The sequence below is a fragment of the Helianthus annuus genome, chromosome 16 (assembly GCF_002127325.2).
Source record: "Helianthus annuus cultivar XRQ/B chromosome 16, HanXRQr2.0-SUNRISE, whole genome shotgun sequence".
Taxonomy (NCBI): domain Eukaryota; kingdom Viridiplantae; phylum Streptophyta; class Magnoliopsida; order Asterales; family Asteraceae; genus Helianthus; species Helianthus annuus.
Window position 1 is genome coordinate 124,784,723 of NC_035448.2, and position 17,151 is coordinate 124,801,873.

At 41.5% G+C, this 17,151-nt stretch overlaps 1 protein-coding gene across 1 annotated transcript; it reads right to left on the minus strand.

Annotated features, from left to right (window-relative positions):
- Window positions 1–367: 367 nt before the first annotated feature.
- LOC110916472 lies at window positions 368–3,401 on the minus strand. The gene is made up of 5 exons (XM_022161203.2): window positions 3,136–3,401; window positions 2,353–2,511; window positions 2,099–2,271; window positions 682–2,008; window positions 368–590 (listed from the first exon to the last, which is right to left on the minus strand). Exons 1-5 carry the CDS (start codon window positions 3,247–3,249, stop codon window positions 528–530), a joined length of 1,836 nt encoding a protein of 611 aa, XP_022016895.1. The 5' UTR covers window positions 3,250–3,401; the 3' UTR covers window positions 368–527.
- Window positions 3,402–17,151: the final 13,750 nt, after the last annotated feature.

Genomic DNA, 17,151 nt, shown 5'->3' on the forward strand with positions numbered 1-17,151 from the left:
TATAAACCAAAAACTTTAAACAATCATCACGCCGCTATAGAGGTCGCGCCCCACCTCTTTTTCTCCTTCATACCGCCCCTTGTGGCGGTGTTGGGCAGCGCGATGGGGCGCTATGCCCCTTCATACCGCCCCACTGCAGAGGCTCTTATATAGAAAATGAACTTCAAATAAAACAGGAAAGTCAATTGACTTTCCAAACCTGATAGATACTTGCAGAGGACTTTCAAAATATATATCAACACACTTTCACATCCTAGGCTTACAACATCAACAATTTTCAAATGTGCAGTGTCAATAATTCAAACTGAAACCACATAGCATACTCGCTTAGCAAGTTGCTAAGCGAACATGCATAGGGAATTATGGATGGATTAAATTTAACGGATATGGAAGACGGAAAAGTATATATAGACAAGGATGCCAGGATCATATTTCTTGACCCAGAAACGGTAAATAGTTACATTGACGGTTCACTGACACTTGAGTTCATCAAAACTTGGAACATTAAAACACAGATTCGATTGTTCTTAAACCACCCTTGACTCTTCAGTCGCTCTCCTTTCCGCTTCCTCAGCTTTAATCCAAGCATCCTGCATAAAAAATATAAAATTTGTTTTCAAGATCAATTACAATCAAATAGAAGATGGATACGAAAAACAAGTGAATAAATAAGAAACTTGCCTTGTCTCTTTGAAGTCTAGAGACGCGTGGACATATCGAGTTTCCAAAACTCATGCCTCCCCACGCTTCCTGCAGCTCTCTCTCCCTCGCTTCCCGCTTAGCCGCCAACGGATTCTTAATCTGGTCATCAGATTCCACCACATCAGCAACCACCTTTTCCTTCTCGAGTCTCGACTTATGTTTGACCAAAATTTGGTCCAACCCACCTTCACCATGCTCCAAATCCAACTTTCTCTCCCTCTTATTCACCTTCACTTCATCCTTCAACCCGAAAGCCATTTTCTCTTTCTCAAGCCTCGAAACATGCTTTACCAAAACACTATCCAGACTCTCAACAACGTTATCATCGTTTAAAAACTTTTCTTTACTCCTTTTCTCTTTGTTTATATTAACATTTTCTTTTTCTCTTGCTTCTTGTACCTCCTTTTCAAGGCGTGACATACGCTTTACCAGAACCTCACCGAGGCTCGGTATATTGTTATTCGTATCGTGTTTCAGTCTTTCAGATGGTTTCCCCTTCGGGACGGGCTCGTATTCATTCCCTCGCTTCTTTTTAATCTCTTCTATGTCTTTCTCGAGCTTCGAAGTGTGCTTGGTTAGCATACTTCCCAAATCCGGAACAACAACGTTAGACGGTTTTGTAGTGTTGTCTTTATGTAACGGTTCTTTAGTTTTAGCGGTTTTCGCATCGTGTATCTCTCTTTCGAGTCTCGTCATACGTTTAACCAGTAACTTGTCCAGGCCTGGAAGCGATTCTTCGGAAGACACACGCCCACCACCATTAGCAACACGAGAACCGTTTTCGGCTTCGGCTAAAGCAGCATTTAGACCACATGTTGCAACGATAGTCGCAAGAGACGCAAGTTCTTCTTCGCGTAAACATCTTAGCCTTTGCAACATCACGTCCACAAGGTTTTCCTTATTCGATTCCACCTCGTTACATGATTTCGATTCAGAATGAAGACCAGCATCGGATTCACATTCTGACGACAATTCACATTCTAAATCGGGATTTTGACTAATTTTTTTCAAGATTTGTTTAAATTCTTGTTCGCCGATGGACGCACAAGTTGAGAGCCTGACGAACGCAGCCTTCACAGCAGCTGCCACTTGTTTATCAACCTCGAACGCTGTGTCGAATGATGTTGTAACCGTATGAGTTGGGGATTCGCCTCCGTTTCCGGCTGATGTTTCTATTTTGCAATGCTTTCTCGGGCAATCTTGTATGTCGTACATGATCACTCCTATTTCTTTTGCAGATTCAAAAGCTTCCGTCGCGTTTTTTTCTGCTTGCACCAAAACATCTTCAGCTTCTTTACTGTCAATCCTGTTGGTACAAATATGATTAACTAAAATGGAAAATTAAAACAATAAAAAAGTTCGTTTAATAGAACGAATTTGCAGAATTGCAGATTACCCGGATGCCCGAAGTATACGACACCAGGATGCTTCAACCAATGCAGCCTTTCGTGCCTCTATTGCCTTATTGACAGCTTCTCGAACAGCGATTTTTTCCCGAAGAACTCTTGAAAAATGGGGATTTGTGTCACTGAGAGTCTCATCTAGTGTTGAGCTCATGCCATCTACCTCCTGAGATTGAAACTCTTTAAGAACATATTATTCGAATCGAACAAAATGTTTTGACAAGAAAGGATGAATATGTTGTATTACCTGAAGTAGCCTTAGCTTTCGTTTTAAGTAAGAATCGCCTTTCTTGCGTGGAAACCAGCTTAGCGGTGAAGTTTTACGTCTAGGCGGCTTTTTAATTTGTGCTGTCGGTCTGTTAAGAGCACGGGGGCTTGGTTGATTTCCTTGTTTTGATGCCTTATTCTGTATTTTTTCCATAATATAAGATACAAATGAGAAATGAGACACATTTATTGACACATGATGTAGCAATAACCAACTTCTTCATGATCACATTGGCCTTTTTACACTAACTTCTGGCAGGGCCGGCCCTGAGAATTCATATACCCTGTTCGAGCTACAAAAAAAACGTGCACTTACGCCTTAACGAAATTGGGTATTGGGCTCATTAAAAGTTTAAACCTAATGGCAATGGGCTAATAACTAATCTAAACCATAAAAATAGTTTTATTTATTTTTACATTTACATATCGGATTTTTTTTTAAATAACGGCCAGTTGTCCTCCCCGCCCACCCTAAGGGCCGGCCATGACTTCTGGCTATATAATCTGGTTACAACATTTTACAATTTTTTTAAATATCTACACACAGTGTAAAGATAAAATTGGGAAAAATCAAGCAAAATACACAATGAAACCAACACTAACACAGAACACAAATTACTAAAGTAACAGTCAAAGATCAGAAACATTGGTACCGAAACCCTAACCGGATAAATTAGGGTTTCATCTTGACAGTTAAACAAAATCAGAAAACTAGCAAAACAAAAGACCGAAAAAACTCGATAAATAACAGAAAGATACACACCTTCGAAGGCTTCGAATTTGACGGCAAAGAGTCATTAGGGTTTGCATCGGAATCCAGAGAGATCTGACTGATTTGCTTTTCAATACAACCCAAATCCAAGCAGCCCAAATCCATTATTTTCCTTGAATTCGGAAATGATGAGCGAATAAAGCGAGATGACGTTGGAACCGATTAGTTGATTATATGCGTATAGTGAAGATTAGAGGATGATGAATATGATGTTGAAGAAACAAGTGAGAATTTGGGTGAAGTGTATATAGATAGATGTATATTTTATAATTTATATTAATGGAGGTATCCGTTACATTATTTTGTGAGGGCTAAACATTTTGAAATGGATTGTATGGAACAGCGGTGCAGGGGCCTTACTGTGTTTCTCCAACGGTTGCCTTTCGCTTTCAAGATTTGGAGATTATTTTGGGTAAAGGGTTATTAAAGCACATTATATGTTATTAAATTATTGAGTTAACTTCGTTTTTACTCCCTTTGTTTTGGTCATTTTAACGGTTTTGCTCCAATAGTTTAAAAAGTATTATTTTGCTCCAATAGTTTACTATGTTTTTCCAATTTGCTCCCCGCCTTTAACTTTATCCAAAATGATTGTAAAAAGTAAGGGTACTTTAGTAACTTTTTTTTTTTAATAAAATTTAAACTATTTAATCATTAATCAAAGGATTATATTTACTTGAGTAAAAGTATGAACTTTAACAATCATTTTCAATTTTCGTTCCCCACCCTACAACAAAGAAAAAGACCCCCAATCCCTTCTTCTCCATTTTCATTTTTCAAACCTGCAACACCATCACTAACCAGATCGTTTACCTGGGCCTAACCGCCCTGCAAATCACCGTGAAAACCATCTGCAAACTGCGAACCCAAGCCGTCGTCCAAACCAGAACCCTAGTCGCTCTGAACTTGAAAGTTGAAATCAAATATGAACTCGAGCACAACCGTCAACCATCAAAGTGGTGGTCGGGTAGGGTTGGTGGTGGTGGTCCGATGGAGCTGGTTCAAGGTGGTGGTCAGGCGGGTGGGGCCGTGCACAGTGCTGGTGAGGTGGTGACGGTTGGTGGTGGTGGTTGTTGGTGATGGAGAAGAGAGAGATTGTAAAGAGAGAAAAAAGATGATTATGTTTATGGGTTATTATTATTATATATAACACAATCTTTTTTGGTGTTTTACTAAAATACCTTTAGTTTTATATTTGAAGTTACCAAAATACCCTTTCAGTTAACAAACAATATGGATGGAATTATAGGCGGAGAGCAAAATGGGGAAAACATAGTAAACTATTGGAGGAAAATGGCTGTTTTTAAATGATTGGGGCAAAACTCTTAAAACGACCAAACCATAGGGAGCAAAACAGAAGTTTACTCTAAATATTATATTTTAATGGATGAAACGTTAAGTCGACAGAACATATGGTTATTGACTGGTTGTGATGTTTGGTTTAGAGGAATTTTTGAAAATTAAATGAGTATTGAACCGATTATACTTCTAGTTTATTGGTTGGTCTGGTTTATGAACTCAAAAACCGAATGTTATAACAATTTTTGAAAAGTGTATAAGTTTAACATAAACATTATACAGCAAGAGCCCTGAAACTTTTTGTGCACTTTACCCCCTCGTGGTTTCTATCTTTCACAGTCTACACCCCCTCTCTAACAGTTGAAGCATATTCTGTTTATGAAGTTAACAGTCCATGCGTAATTAGGTAATTTTACATTGAAGAAAACTCTAACCACCCCCAGCGGCCAGCATACACTCGATCACACTTAGGGGGTGTTTGTTTTTTCAGAAAAACCTCTTCTAACCTCTTATGTCTGCGCCGCGCAGACGTTAAGCTCTGCAGACCGTTTGTTTTTTAGAAGACATTTCATTAAAAAATGTCTTCAAACCTCTGCGCGTCATCTTCCCCACGCAGACATGGTGCAATGTCTTCCCATTACTTCCAACCTCTTCCAACCCTTCTAACCTCTTCTTCTTTCTCAAAACACAAAACACAGACATATCTTCCACCCATCTCCTCCTCCCAGTCGTTCTTGAAAAAAAAATCAAAACTTTCAGACAAAAATACATGTTGGTGCATATTTCGTATGTCCGCCACCGTGCGAATAGGCTAGATAGAGCGTGTGTTGAATATTGTATAGAATAGTGAAAACGGACAAGGTTTTGTAGTGAAAATGTACATTCATACGAATGGAATCCATCCGTACGAATGGACATCATATTAGCCCGAGTACATTCGCACAAATCTGTAGATTCGTACGAATGGGCCCTTGATTCATCCCTATAGGTTCGTTCGTAGTTATAAGTCCATTCGTACGAATGGACATTGTCTTGGTTCGTACGGATCAACACTCCTAGGTTCGTACGAATGGACATGGTCTATATATAGGGATGAGGGGTTTCTCATTTGGACAAGTTTTGGTTCCCTGAGGGGAGATGTTGTCCAACTAGTTTCGCGGGTATGTAACTTCAAATCATTGAATAGAAACCAATTTATATTAACTTGTTCGGTGTCGATTCTACTTCTACTCCTTTCTTATCACCGAACCGGTTATCTCGGGACCAAAACTCCGTTAAACCTGCCGGATCCTGGAATCTCAATTGGTATCTGAGCTACGGTACTGATTCAGTCGATCTAGCAGTTGATTGAATCACTTACGCCTATAAGTCTTGGATTTTGAGGAAGTTTTGACGTTAAACATCAAATAAACATCAAATTGAAGGTCAATTCACGGATGGAATTTGAAATTGAAGACATCATTATGTTCGTGATTGATTTTCGCACAATCCTGTGAAGTTTCATCATGAAATTCGCAGAAATAAAGATTCTGGATCGAAAAATGTGATTGGAAATGTTCTTGAGAAGATCAGCTTCTCTAGTACGGATGGACAGGTTACGGATCGACTTTCCTGATTCGTACGAATCAACCATGGTGCAAAAATGTCATTTGATCCAGAATTAGCCCATTCGCATGGATGGACCTACTCCATTCGTACGAACGAGCAAATGCCTAAAAAAGGCATTTTTTGATCGTAGTGACGAGATGAGTCTCTAGAGAAAATTTGGTGATTGAAAAATTTTTCAAGTTTTTAACTACCGAGCTGGGTTGTTTGAAGACACCATCCGGGGCTTCAGCAAACAAATTTAATTATGCGATCACAGATTATGGAAATTAGTGGGGTACTCATGATACTGGTGCAGAATGATTATCATCTGGGTTATCTGACTACTAATGGGCCGTAACGAAAAATCCGCAAAGATGAAAAACTGACGTTTTGGGGTAAAATTGTCACATTTTCGGCATAGTCGAGTTTTTCAGAGATAAAAAGAGAACTGAATTGCTCAATTTGAGAGGGATTTAATTGATAAGATGTTAGAATTTGCAAAAATGGGGGGGGGGGAATAAAAATTTCATAGAATATATTGAAATTACGGCATTTTTTGAAATTCGTGACAATGCAACAGTATTCGGGTAGTTCCGACTTTAGATTGTCCGGGAATGTGAATTTGATCGTAGATGAAAGCTTCTGAGATCTGGTTTATCCGGGAAGGTGAATCTTATCATGGATGAAAGCTTTGGAGATCTGAATGCGTTACCAGATAATTTGTTATCCAATGAAGATTTGTTGATTGTGGAGATTACCGTTTATACGGATCTATCATTCTGGAAGGTGCGTAAAGGGATCACGAAAAACGGGATTTCAGATTTTCGTGGGTAATCACAAATTTGGCGTTAACCAGTGTGGTGTTTGAAGTTTCTATCAATTGCCGGTTGGGTTTTTGAAATTTAAAAGATCAAGAAGGCGGAATTCGCGATCAATGGCGCTGAAATGGTATATCAAAAACCGAACATGGATGTGGCTAAAGCCGATATAGAGAAGCTGCATTGATTAGTTTCAAGTTGGTGATTATTCGTGAAGATTGCAGTTTAGCAAGTCAGAGGAGGAGTCGTGAACTGTGCAAACAAAGACCTGAAGATTCATTTCAGGGGGAATTTGTTCATAACGAAAAGAATGCAAACCCGAATCATCAATCAAGGGGGAATCTATTGAAGACTTCAAGATGCCTGGTTGAAGTTGTAGAATATTCAAAACACGGCTCTAGATTTTCAAAGACACAATTCGACAGTGACGGCCAAGGGGGAATCTGTTGGTGTATATTTCATATGTCCGCCACTGTGCGAATAGGCTAGATAGAGCGTGTGTTGAATATTGTATAGAATAGAATAGTGAAAATGGACAAGGTTTTGTAGTGAAAATGTACATTCGTACGAATGGACATCATATTAGTCTGAGTACATTCGCACGAATATGTAGATTCATACGAATGGGCCCTGGATTCATCCATATAGGTTCGTTCGTAGTTATAAGTCCATTCGTACGAATGGACATTGTCTTGGTTCGTACGGACCAACACTCCTAGGTTCGTACGAATGGACGTGGTCTATATATAGGGATGGGGGGTTTCTCATTTGGACAAGCTTTGGTTCCCTGAGGGGAGATGTTGTCCAATTGGTTTCGCGGGTATGTAACTTCAAATCATTGAATAGAAACCAATTTATATTAACTTTTTTGGTGTCGATTCTACTTCTACTCCTTTCTTATCACCGAACCGGTTATCTCGGGACCAAAACTCAGTCAAACCTGCCCGATCCTGGAATCTCAATACAATATTGAAAATTGGGGAAAACAAAAACAATTACATTGGTTTGATTGATGGAATCTGTGAGTTTTTCACCACAAGGCAATATTTCTTCAAACACCCACATCTTCACTTCATCTGAAGGTTCAAGATTAAACATAATTTTCCACGAACCCATTAAAAAAACAAGAAATGCAAATGAATCCAATATCAACAAACCATGAAAAGATGAGAGCTTTAAGGTGTTGGAGGCAATGAGTTTAAAAGCAACACTGCCCCAATTGCCACTTCCGACGATTGTGACCTTGAATCTTGGTGGGTGTTCATCATTATTGTTAACAGGGGCCATGAGGGAATGTAGAGAGAGAAAGGGTGGATTGGAATGAATGGGAAATTGGAGATATAATAACGAAGAAGAAGGTGGAAACTTGGCGGAGAAGACAGGGGGCCATGAGGGTTTCGGTGGAGGTGGTTGTGGGCGGTGGCTTGCAGATGTGGGGTTTATAAAAGAGGAGACATAATCAAACACTCTTTTTATTACACTCTGCAGACATTTGCTCCACCTCTTCTCGTGTAGACGTTTGCAGATGTGGTGCGCAGACTGCAGAGCTTTTACATCTGAAAAAAACAAACACCACCTTAGCCTCCCCATACTTTAGTTCTTGTTGAGCTTCCACGTCTCCTACTACCATCCGATCACCACAACGCTCCCCCGCCACCATCAACTGCCACAACGCTACCCACCACCATTTGACCACCCAACTAGCCACACTAACTGTCCGATCGGCTCCCCTGCCACCATCCGACCATATTAACAGTTCGATCCACCACACCGAACCCAAAATGGTTTTCGAGGTTGAAATGGTGATGCAATCACCGACGGTCAATGGTAAATTGTTCGGTTTTACTTGATTTCACTTACATTTGAATTGATTTTGGTTAGTGTAAATTGTTCGATCCACCACACTTACATTAACGGTAAATTGTTCGATTTGTAGCCAAGATTATGATGAATGGTAATGACACTCATCATCTCGGAGTCCACGTGAGGGTGGTTCCCTAGTTCCTCAAAGACTGGACGTTTGATTTCCGCTTCTAATGCTTTGAACGGTGAAGGCAAGTAGAGTAGAGTAGTATGCTTTGGTAATTATGGGCAGTAGCTAATTTTGTGTAGATGGTTTTGTATTGGATAGAAATAACATCTAATTAAGTAATTATGTTGGTTATTCTTTGGTTTGTTTTGGTGTGCTTTTGTAAATACAACTAAATATTATGCCAGATTATGATAAATTATGTAGGTTATGTTTTGGCAGAATGCATATGTTGATATAGGTCTAATTATGCAAAATATGTAGGTTCGGAATGCACACGTTATGGTTTGTTCATTGTGTTCATGTGATAGAAATGCATACATATGGTTTGGGAATGTGATTGGTTTGGAACAGAAATGCATATGCTTGGTTTTAAGCTTCAATCACTCACAAATTGATGATTATTTATTGCTTTCAGAAACCCACACCTCGATTTCATTAGACAAAGCAAATATATATACATAGACCATGCGTACGTGATGATTGAAATGCACCCACGTTTTGACCCACTACAAACTAACTAATCCTAAAACTTTGCGTCTATGACTCCACTACTTAGACTCAATCAAACACATAAAATGTGTGACTAAATACCAACTTCTCTGCTGACCCGTTTGACTCGTATCCTATTACGAAGCTCCATTAATTGTACTTAATGACACGGTTTAGAACCCATCAAGATTAGCCAACATTCACCCCCATAATCTTGACCTGTTTCTTCCTTCTTTCTTGCTGGAAAAAAAATTTATTCTTTCTAAGTCTCTTGCTTGATCGGTTCACAAAAAATCTGACCCGTTTCTTGCCCTCGCTTCTTGCTAGGTCATTTGTGTCTTTCTTGTTTCTTTCCATTGTTTTTCTAGATCATTGTAGCTGTCGAGTCCTCAAGTCCCGGTTAACGGTCAATGGGCCTCGTCAACGTTGTAAATGTGTTGCCTTGTCGTCCTACAAGAGAGAAAACCGTTAGCCTCGTCACGGAGGACCCCCAGGGGGGGGGGGACCAAGCTTCGGCGTGAGAGTAAGTAAACTTGCTGGAGAAAGTGAGAAGCTTATTCTGACGAGGACAATCACTGGAATATTCTCCTTGGTGTGAATTCAGGATAATGTGGGGAGTAAATGAGGTCCGAGGTTGTCGGAATGAATAAAGTGATCTGTGTATTTAAATCAAAAAGGTCTTGAATGCTTACCTTCATTGAGTATATCACCTTCCTTATATAATGGAGGTTGCTTATCTCCCTTGGATATGCCACCAGGACCATCTAACAGTTTCTTGGAGGCTTTGGGAGACCCAGACACGTGTATGAGTCCCAACGGGTAGATTACGGACTTCACTAATGAAGCCATCTGCTTGTACCTCTTTCCGCCAAGACCCTTTCTCTCTCTTCGTCATGCATTAATTACTTAGCAGAGCTTTGGATCCTCTTCTGGTTTCCCGCCTTTTCTGTAGCCCCTTTTTAAGAGAAAGAGTTTGATGTGGGCTCGTGAATCGGCCCAAATGATGGAAGCCCAAGACGGGTTCACTGGACTGCCAGTGGGCCCCGTCATCAAGTCATCTCCAGTCCCTGGTCGTGAGGCCCGAGTCTCATGATCATGGGCTGAATCTAAGTGGCTCTGAATTTACGGCGATATTCAATTGGGCAAGGAGGGTGGGGCCCCTCTTAATGATGGCAGTTTTATGATGGTTCTCGAGAACCGAATGGATCACAAAGATCAATGGTTGGAGATTGTTGCCACTATCCACATGCTTCTAATCAACATTTAATTTTTAAACACTTGATTTGACGGTTATCGCTTACACCTTGTGCCCCCATTAAAATCCAAGAGCAACCCTTCATTTCTCCATATTTTTCTCCTCACTTTTCTTCGAAAATTTCTCTCAGTCCTTTTTTAACAATGAGTCGCACCGGCCGATCGTCGATACGTTCAGTGTTGATGAAGAAAGATCTTAAAATTTTTGTGGATACATACCAGATCCCTGAGCAGTTTTCCCCGACTCTTCCCAGTCCTGATGATCTAGCATTATGCACGCCGGAGAGGATCGTCCTTTATACTTTGGCGTTTTCTTCTTGTGGGGTACGTTATCCTTTGTCGACCTTTAAAGTAGAACTCTTGAAACATTTCAGCATTCACTTTTCCTAGTTACACTCTCTTGCCTTTATGAGGGTAGTACACATTGAGCTGTCCTGTGTGACGGTCTCCGGCGAGCCGTCGGTGCCCTTTTTCTGCATGTTTTACAAGCTTGTATCTGATGGAGATTGGTTCACCTTCGCTAAACAGAAAGATAGCATCTCTCCGCCTTGTTACTCGTTCATGCCCACATCCACCTATCCAAAGGAGTGGAAAAACAGGTTCATCTTCGTTTTTGCTGCAATGCTCCCGGAGTCCCCTCCTTTGAGGGATCCAAAAGCGCCCATCGAGGATAGCGTCCCTGTTCTATCTGCAGATGAGATTGTTCAATGGAAAAGGATGCACGAAAATCTAACTAGGGCCTTCGCTTTTCCTGAGGAGGTTTTGGCCATGGGAGGTCCGAGTCCTTTATTCTATCCGCCCGAAGGCTTACTTTGGGAAGAAAGGTATTCCTTCTCTTCAATTTTCTACTTAGGATGTCAGTTTATCGTATCTTGGTTTGCAATTTTTTGGTTTCTTGTCCAGTCATCTCTGGTGTCTGTTTTATGCAGAGATGATGTTGTGGGGTTTGCTTCAGGGAGACTATAGAGATATCAAGTTCATGGTTGGAGATAAGGTTAACCCAGATATGTGGCGTGTTTTGGAGAGGAAAGCTCCTGGAAAGGGGAGGCTTGTTTCTGTTGCTACAGGGAAGGGAGAGGAGGCTCCTTCCAACGAGGAGGGTTCTTCCGGAGAGGCTGACAACTCCCAGGGCTCCCCTCGGGCAGAGGGTTCGAGTGGTGATGAAGACGAGGACCTGGAGATTTGTCTGGCCCAGAAACGGAAGGTCAATCCGGCGGTTACCCCCAAGACGACGATCCTCGAATCCCGGAGCATCCGTCAAAGACTCAGGAGTGCAAGTGGGCAGAAGGCCTTTCCTGTAACCAAAGCTGCGTCCGAAATCGCTTCTACTGGTGTTAAAGGTTCCTTATCTAAACACTTGAAGTCCTCCAGCCTGATCAGTGAGCCCCTGCTGGTAAATTTTTTTTTGTTTGCATATACATGCTTGTGTGCTCCGGCTTTTTACTCTTCCCTTCCTTCCCCTTTTTGCTTTTTATTTGAAACAGGGGAGCTCGAAGGCTCCGATCATGATTTCTGCTGCTCATGCGTCCTCTCGGATTAAAGACAAGGCTCCGGAGATCAGTGTTGCCCGTGTTACCCCTGATTTCGACGTTTCTCCTCTTTGGGCTATCGGTACCAGCAAGCCTACGCAGCATGAAGATCCTTTCCCTCGGTCCCCTTTGGCTCCCTTGTTTGCCGAGGCTCTCCCTGTTCCATATGCTCCTAAGTGGAAGAGAACTCCTTCCACTGTTGTGGGAACCCCTGAGACTGCCCGAGATTTCTTGAATCATGTCGTCCCCCCCCCCATAGGTTTATGAACTTTGCTTTGGACCCTGACCTTTTTGATGACCAATACAACATCTCCATTTGCGAAGGGTTTTTTAGGGGGGCTGGCATGTTGCAGAGGGTGAACGAGTTGAGGGATACAAATGAGGGATTACGGGTTGAGATGAAGATGTTGGTGCAGTCATCTGTCGTCTTCATCTAATGTCGAGTCCGGGTTGCGTTGCGAATCTAATCAAGCATGATGTCATCATGTTTAATGATGACATCATACTTGTGTCATCATCATCATATGGTTATCATAAAAAAAGCAAGTAAACGACAAAGTCATTTTAGCCATTAAAAGTGAATGGTGGCCGATTGATATTACTGGACCATATGAGGGTCCAATGGCATGAAAGGTCCAATGAAATGATCTTATTTGAAGGTCCAATCAATGAAGGATTTCACATGAAGACAAAAGTCAACAGGGAGGTTCGCTTATACGGTAGATGTCACTATAAGCGGACCAGGTTTAGTATAAATAGGTTCATTGTCATTTCATTTGTAACGTTGTTCAGATCTGATACCGAGGTATTGCCGGTTTCCCTTGTAAACGTAAACGTTGTAAAATCAATCTACAAGAGGTTTAAAGTGTGATTCTAGCTGTGTACACGTCCGTTTCTTTGTTTCCGCCGCTGAAACGGATTTGAGCTCTTCCGAACGACTCGTTTTAGGTCGAAATCGATTCTACAGAAGACTTCTCAAACCGTTGCTGCCGAGCTTCGGTGCTGGGTAGCTGATGCTGAAAGGAAGTTGCTAGAGGAGAAGGTAACACCTCCTTCACTCTCCCCTCCTCTTTTTTATATATATACACCTGAGTAAATGCTTTATCTTCCAGAATGCTGGGGCCCTGTTAGAGCAAAGGGAGCGAGCCTGGGAGAAGGAGCGGATAGCTTGGATGGAGGAGAAGGAAGAACTAGTTGCAGAGTTGAAGCACCACAAAGAGGCTGACTCCGTGTCCGGAGCAGATTTGGAGACCATGTACCCCGAGTGGGGGATGGCTATGGATGATAATCAGAGGTTGGCTCAGGAACGTTATTGGCTTATTTCTTAGGGATTTGGGCTATTCCTTTCTGCTGTCTACGAGTCCGAAGAGTTCAAGGGTAGTCTCGAGAGGATAAATAGGGCGTATAGGGATGTGGGGTATCAAGCAGGTTTGAAGGATGGGTATACTCATTCTTCTCAAGGGATGAAGAGGAAATAAAAAACCCCCCCTTTATAACTCGAAGGCCAAAAAGCAATTGTCCAAGTTGGACATGGAGTTTGGCGAAAAGACCCCTACCCTACTTGAGAAGATCCTGTTGATGCACAATGTCTAAAGCCTGCGTCTTTGTAATGCTAGTTTAATGTATAGGGTCCAGATAGGTTATTTTGTATAAGTTTAGGGGGTTAAAGTGTAATTTTATGAAGTTTATGTTGTAGGTCCGCTTTTGTGGCATGTGTCCACAAAAGCGAATCAGCTTTGTTGTCTGGACCGCTCTTGTGGACATGTCACATGAGCGGACCGCGTGGCCTATAAATACCCCCATTGTCATTTCATTTGTAACGTTGTCTGGAACTCCACGTCGAACTGCTGTCTGTACGGCAAGCGTTATCAAGTGAAGAAAAAGTATTTTAAGTGTGAATTCTCTGTTTCTACTCCATTCTTTTACGGTTTTCTTTGTATCATGCTGAAAATGTGTTTCCGCCACATTTTCAGTAAGCACTAGCTCTGATGGACTCACTCGAGAGGTCAAAACTGATCCTACAATTGGTATCAGAGCCAGTTGCGAGTTAGTTTGCTAGATACGAAGCTTTTTACACGGACTTTTGTAGATTTAGACTGTTTAAACAGTGGAAATGGACTGAAATTTGGACAACAGGTGTGAAATACACTAATAACAAACCCTTGAAAGATTCGGATCAAAATACGGCCTAAAAGTGACATAAAAACCCTCGTGAAGTAGGTTCGCGTATTTGTCAGTCTTGTGGTTCGCTTTTCTGGTTCGCTCCAACGTACAAGTTGTGCTGGTTCGCTCCTGATTTTAGTTCTGGTCCGCTCGAAATGTCTATTTTCGTTGCTGGTTCGCTCGTCTGGTCCGCTTGAACGACAAATTCTGGTCCGCTCCAGTGTACATTTCCTGGTTCGCTCAAAAGTAAATTGACTGGTCCGCTCCAAGTGCAACATTCAGGTCCGCTCTTTGTGCACTTTCTGGTTTGCTCAAAGTTCAGTGGTGGGTTCGCTCATTGTTACAGTTGTGGTTCGCTCCAAGATCACTGTGGTTCGCTTATTCAGCCAGTGTGGTTCGCTTATTCAGACTGTTTGAAAAATTCTTTCGTTACGACTGAAAATGGAAAGCCAAGATTTTTACAACATGTTTGCGGGTAGTGGTGGAGTTACTTAGAGTCCTGCTAGCATCATGCAGAATGTAAATCTGGAAAACGAGCTTGGAACGATGCAGAAACCTCCTAAATTGATGAGTTTGGATGAATATCAGGATGGTCCGGGAGATTCAAAAATTGGGTGCAGGCAAACCATCTAGAATGCTGGATAAAAATCATAAGGAAGTATGTTCCTCCGGTAGACGGGTTGAATATGTTGAAGACCATTGCCAGTCTTACAGATGCGGAACAGGTCGAGTTCAAAGCAGAAAAGAAGATGGTTAGCATCCTGCAGCAAGCGATAAAAGAGGATATTCTAGTTCTGCTACAGCACGATGATAGTGCACAGTCGATATGGCAAGCTTTGGAATAGAAATTCAAAGGCAGTGCGTCGATGATCAAGAGTAAGAAAGCACTGATAAAGAAAGAATTTGATATATTCACGGGAATTAAAGGTGAATCGATAAAGCAGCTTATCGAGAGGTATTGTCACTTGGTGGTAGAGATGAGAAGGTTGAATATCGAAAAGACGAATGAGGAGTGGATAGACAAGTTATGTGATGCGCTTCCCTATGAGGAATGGGGAACGTACTTGTTGATGTTGAAAAATAGTTCAGATTTCGTGAACTATAGTTTGAGCGTGTTTATAGAGAAAATTGAAGCTCATGAGTTGGAGTTGGTAAAAATCAAGAAGATGAATTCAGCGAATATGCCACAGGATGTGTCTTTGTATTACAAGAATAGTCCGGCAGCTACTAATGTTCAGAGTCCAAAGATTCAAACCGGGTTTAGTGCAGACAACACTTCATCTGCTGCTCCAAATGCCTATCAGTCGAGTCAGTCGACTCCATTTGCCAACTACGAGCCAAATGTCAAAGTTTCAGAGCAGAATTCTCCTCAAAGTTCTACAGGGTCAAATCAACAGACGTTTGTGTCCGGTGTGCAGTGTAACATTGCGGTTAACATCAAGAATGGGAATGAAATCACCGAGAATGCAGCCAAGCAGCACATCGCGTTACTGGCATCAGTTCTGGAAGCTTATGAAGGTTTGGTCGCTGGTAGGATCGGTAATCCCGATATGACTAAAGAGGATTACGATCAGATCGATCCGGAAGAACTGGAACTAATAGATATAAAGTGGTGTATGGCGAGTCTAGTTAGAAGAGCTCAACGCTTTATGGAGATCACGGGTAGAAGCAGTCTGTCAAGTCCTGATCAGAAATTAGGGTTCGATAAGTCAAAGGTGACCTGTTTTAAGTGCAAAGAACGAGGTCATTTCAAGCGTGAGTGTCCGAATCGTGAAGTGCAGAATCATCAGAACCCGTTCACCAATGACTATTACAGACAGGCTATATATCACCGTCCAAATCAACAATCTGCTGTTCAGAGACCTCAGATTGAGAACAAACCAGAGAAGGCACTTATCGTAAACCAAGATGATGAAAAAGTTGCGTCTGGGTTTAGTTGGGACAAGTATGTTCCAGGAAAGGATGATCGAGCAATGATGGCTGAGGTAGTTGAAATTACCGAGACAGTTGCAGAGTCGAAGGTTAGCGATGAGGTGGTTACTGAGAATGTCGGTGAAGTAATTTCTGAGAGTGTTGTTGAGTCTGATTCTGAGTTGGTTGAGGAAGTAGTTACTAAGATGGTTGATTCTGTTACTGAAATTGTGATCGAAGAGGTTATGGAAGTTGCTGATCAGGTGGTTCCAGAGGTTGTTAAAGAGGTTTCTACAGATAGTTCTGCAAAAGCTGAGGAATCAGTGACTGAAGTTCTCAACTTTCAATCACGACAGGAGGAATTTGTTTATACAATGAAATCTATTCTGCCTCCTAACGTTTTTGATTCTTTTGCAGATTATTTTGAAGAGCCAAGAACTGGAACATGTCCGAGATTTGAAGTAGAGAAAGAAGAAGTCGAGGAGGTGATCGACGTTTCCAAAGAGATGACTGAAGAAGCTCTAAAGGAGATTGCAGATAAAGCATTGATGAGCAAGTTGAAAGAGGTAGACACAGATTTCCAGGAGTCAGTTGATAAAGGGTCAGGTCTAGGAGAGGAAACTGGAGTCATAGAGGTCAACGTGGTCAAGTCGTCTGAGTCGGAGTCAGATCTTGTTGGTAAAATTGTTTGTGAGGATGAGATTAAAGTTGAAAAAGTTTCAATCCCCGATACACCGTGTCTAAGTTGTTCACAACCATGCACGGGGTGTCTTGAAAAAGACACCAAGTATCAGGAATTGAAACAACATGCAGATTTGGTGAAGTTTGATTTAGAGCAAGTAAAAGAGGCATACGACACATTGTCTAGGTCAATAAAAATGATCCAAAAAGAGAGTCTTGAAAATGATAAAGCAACAAAGTTGGC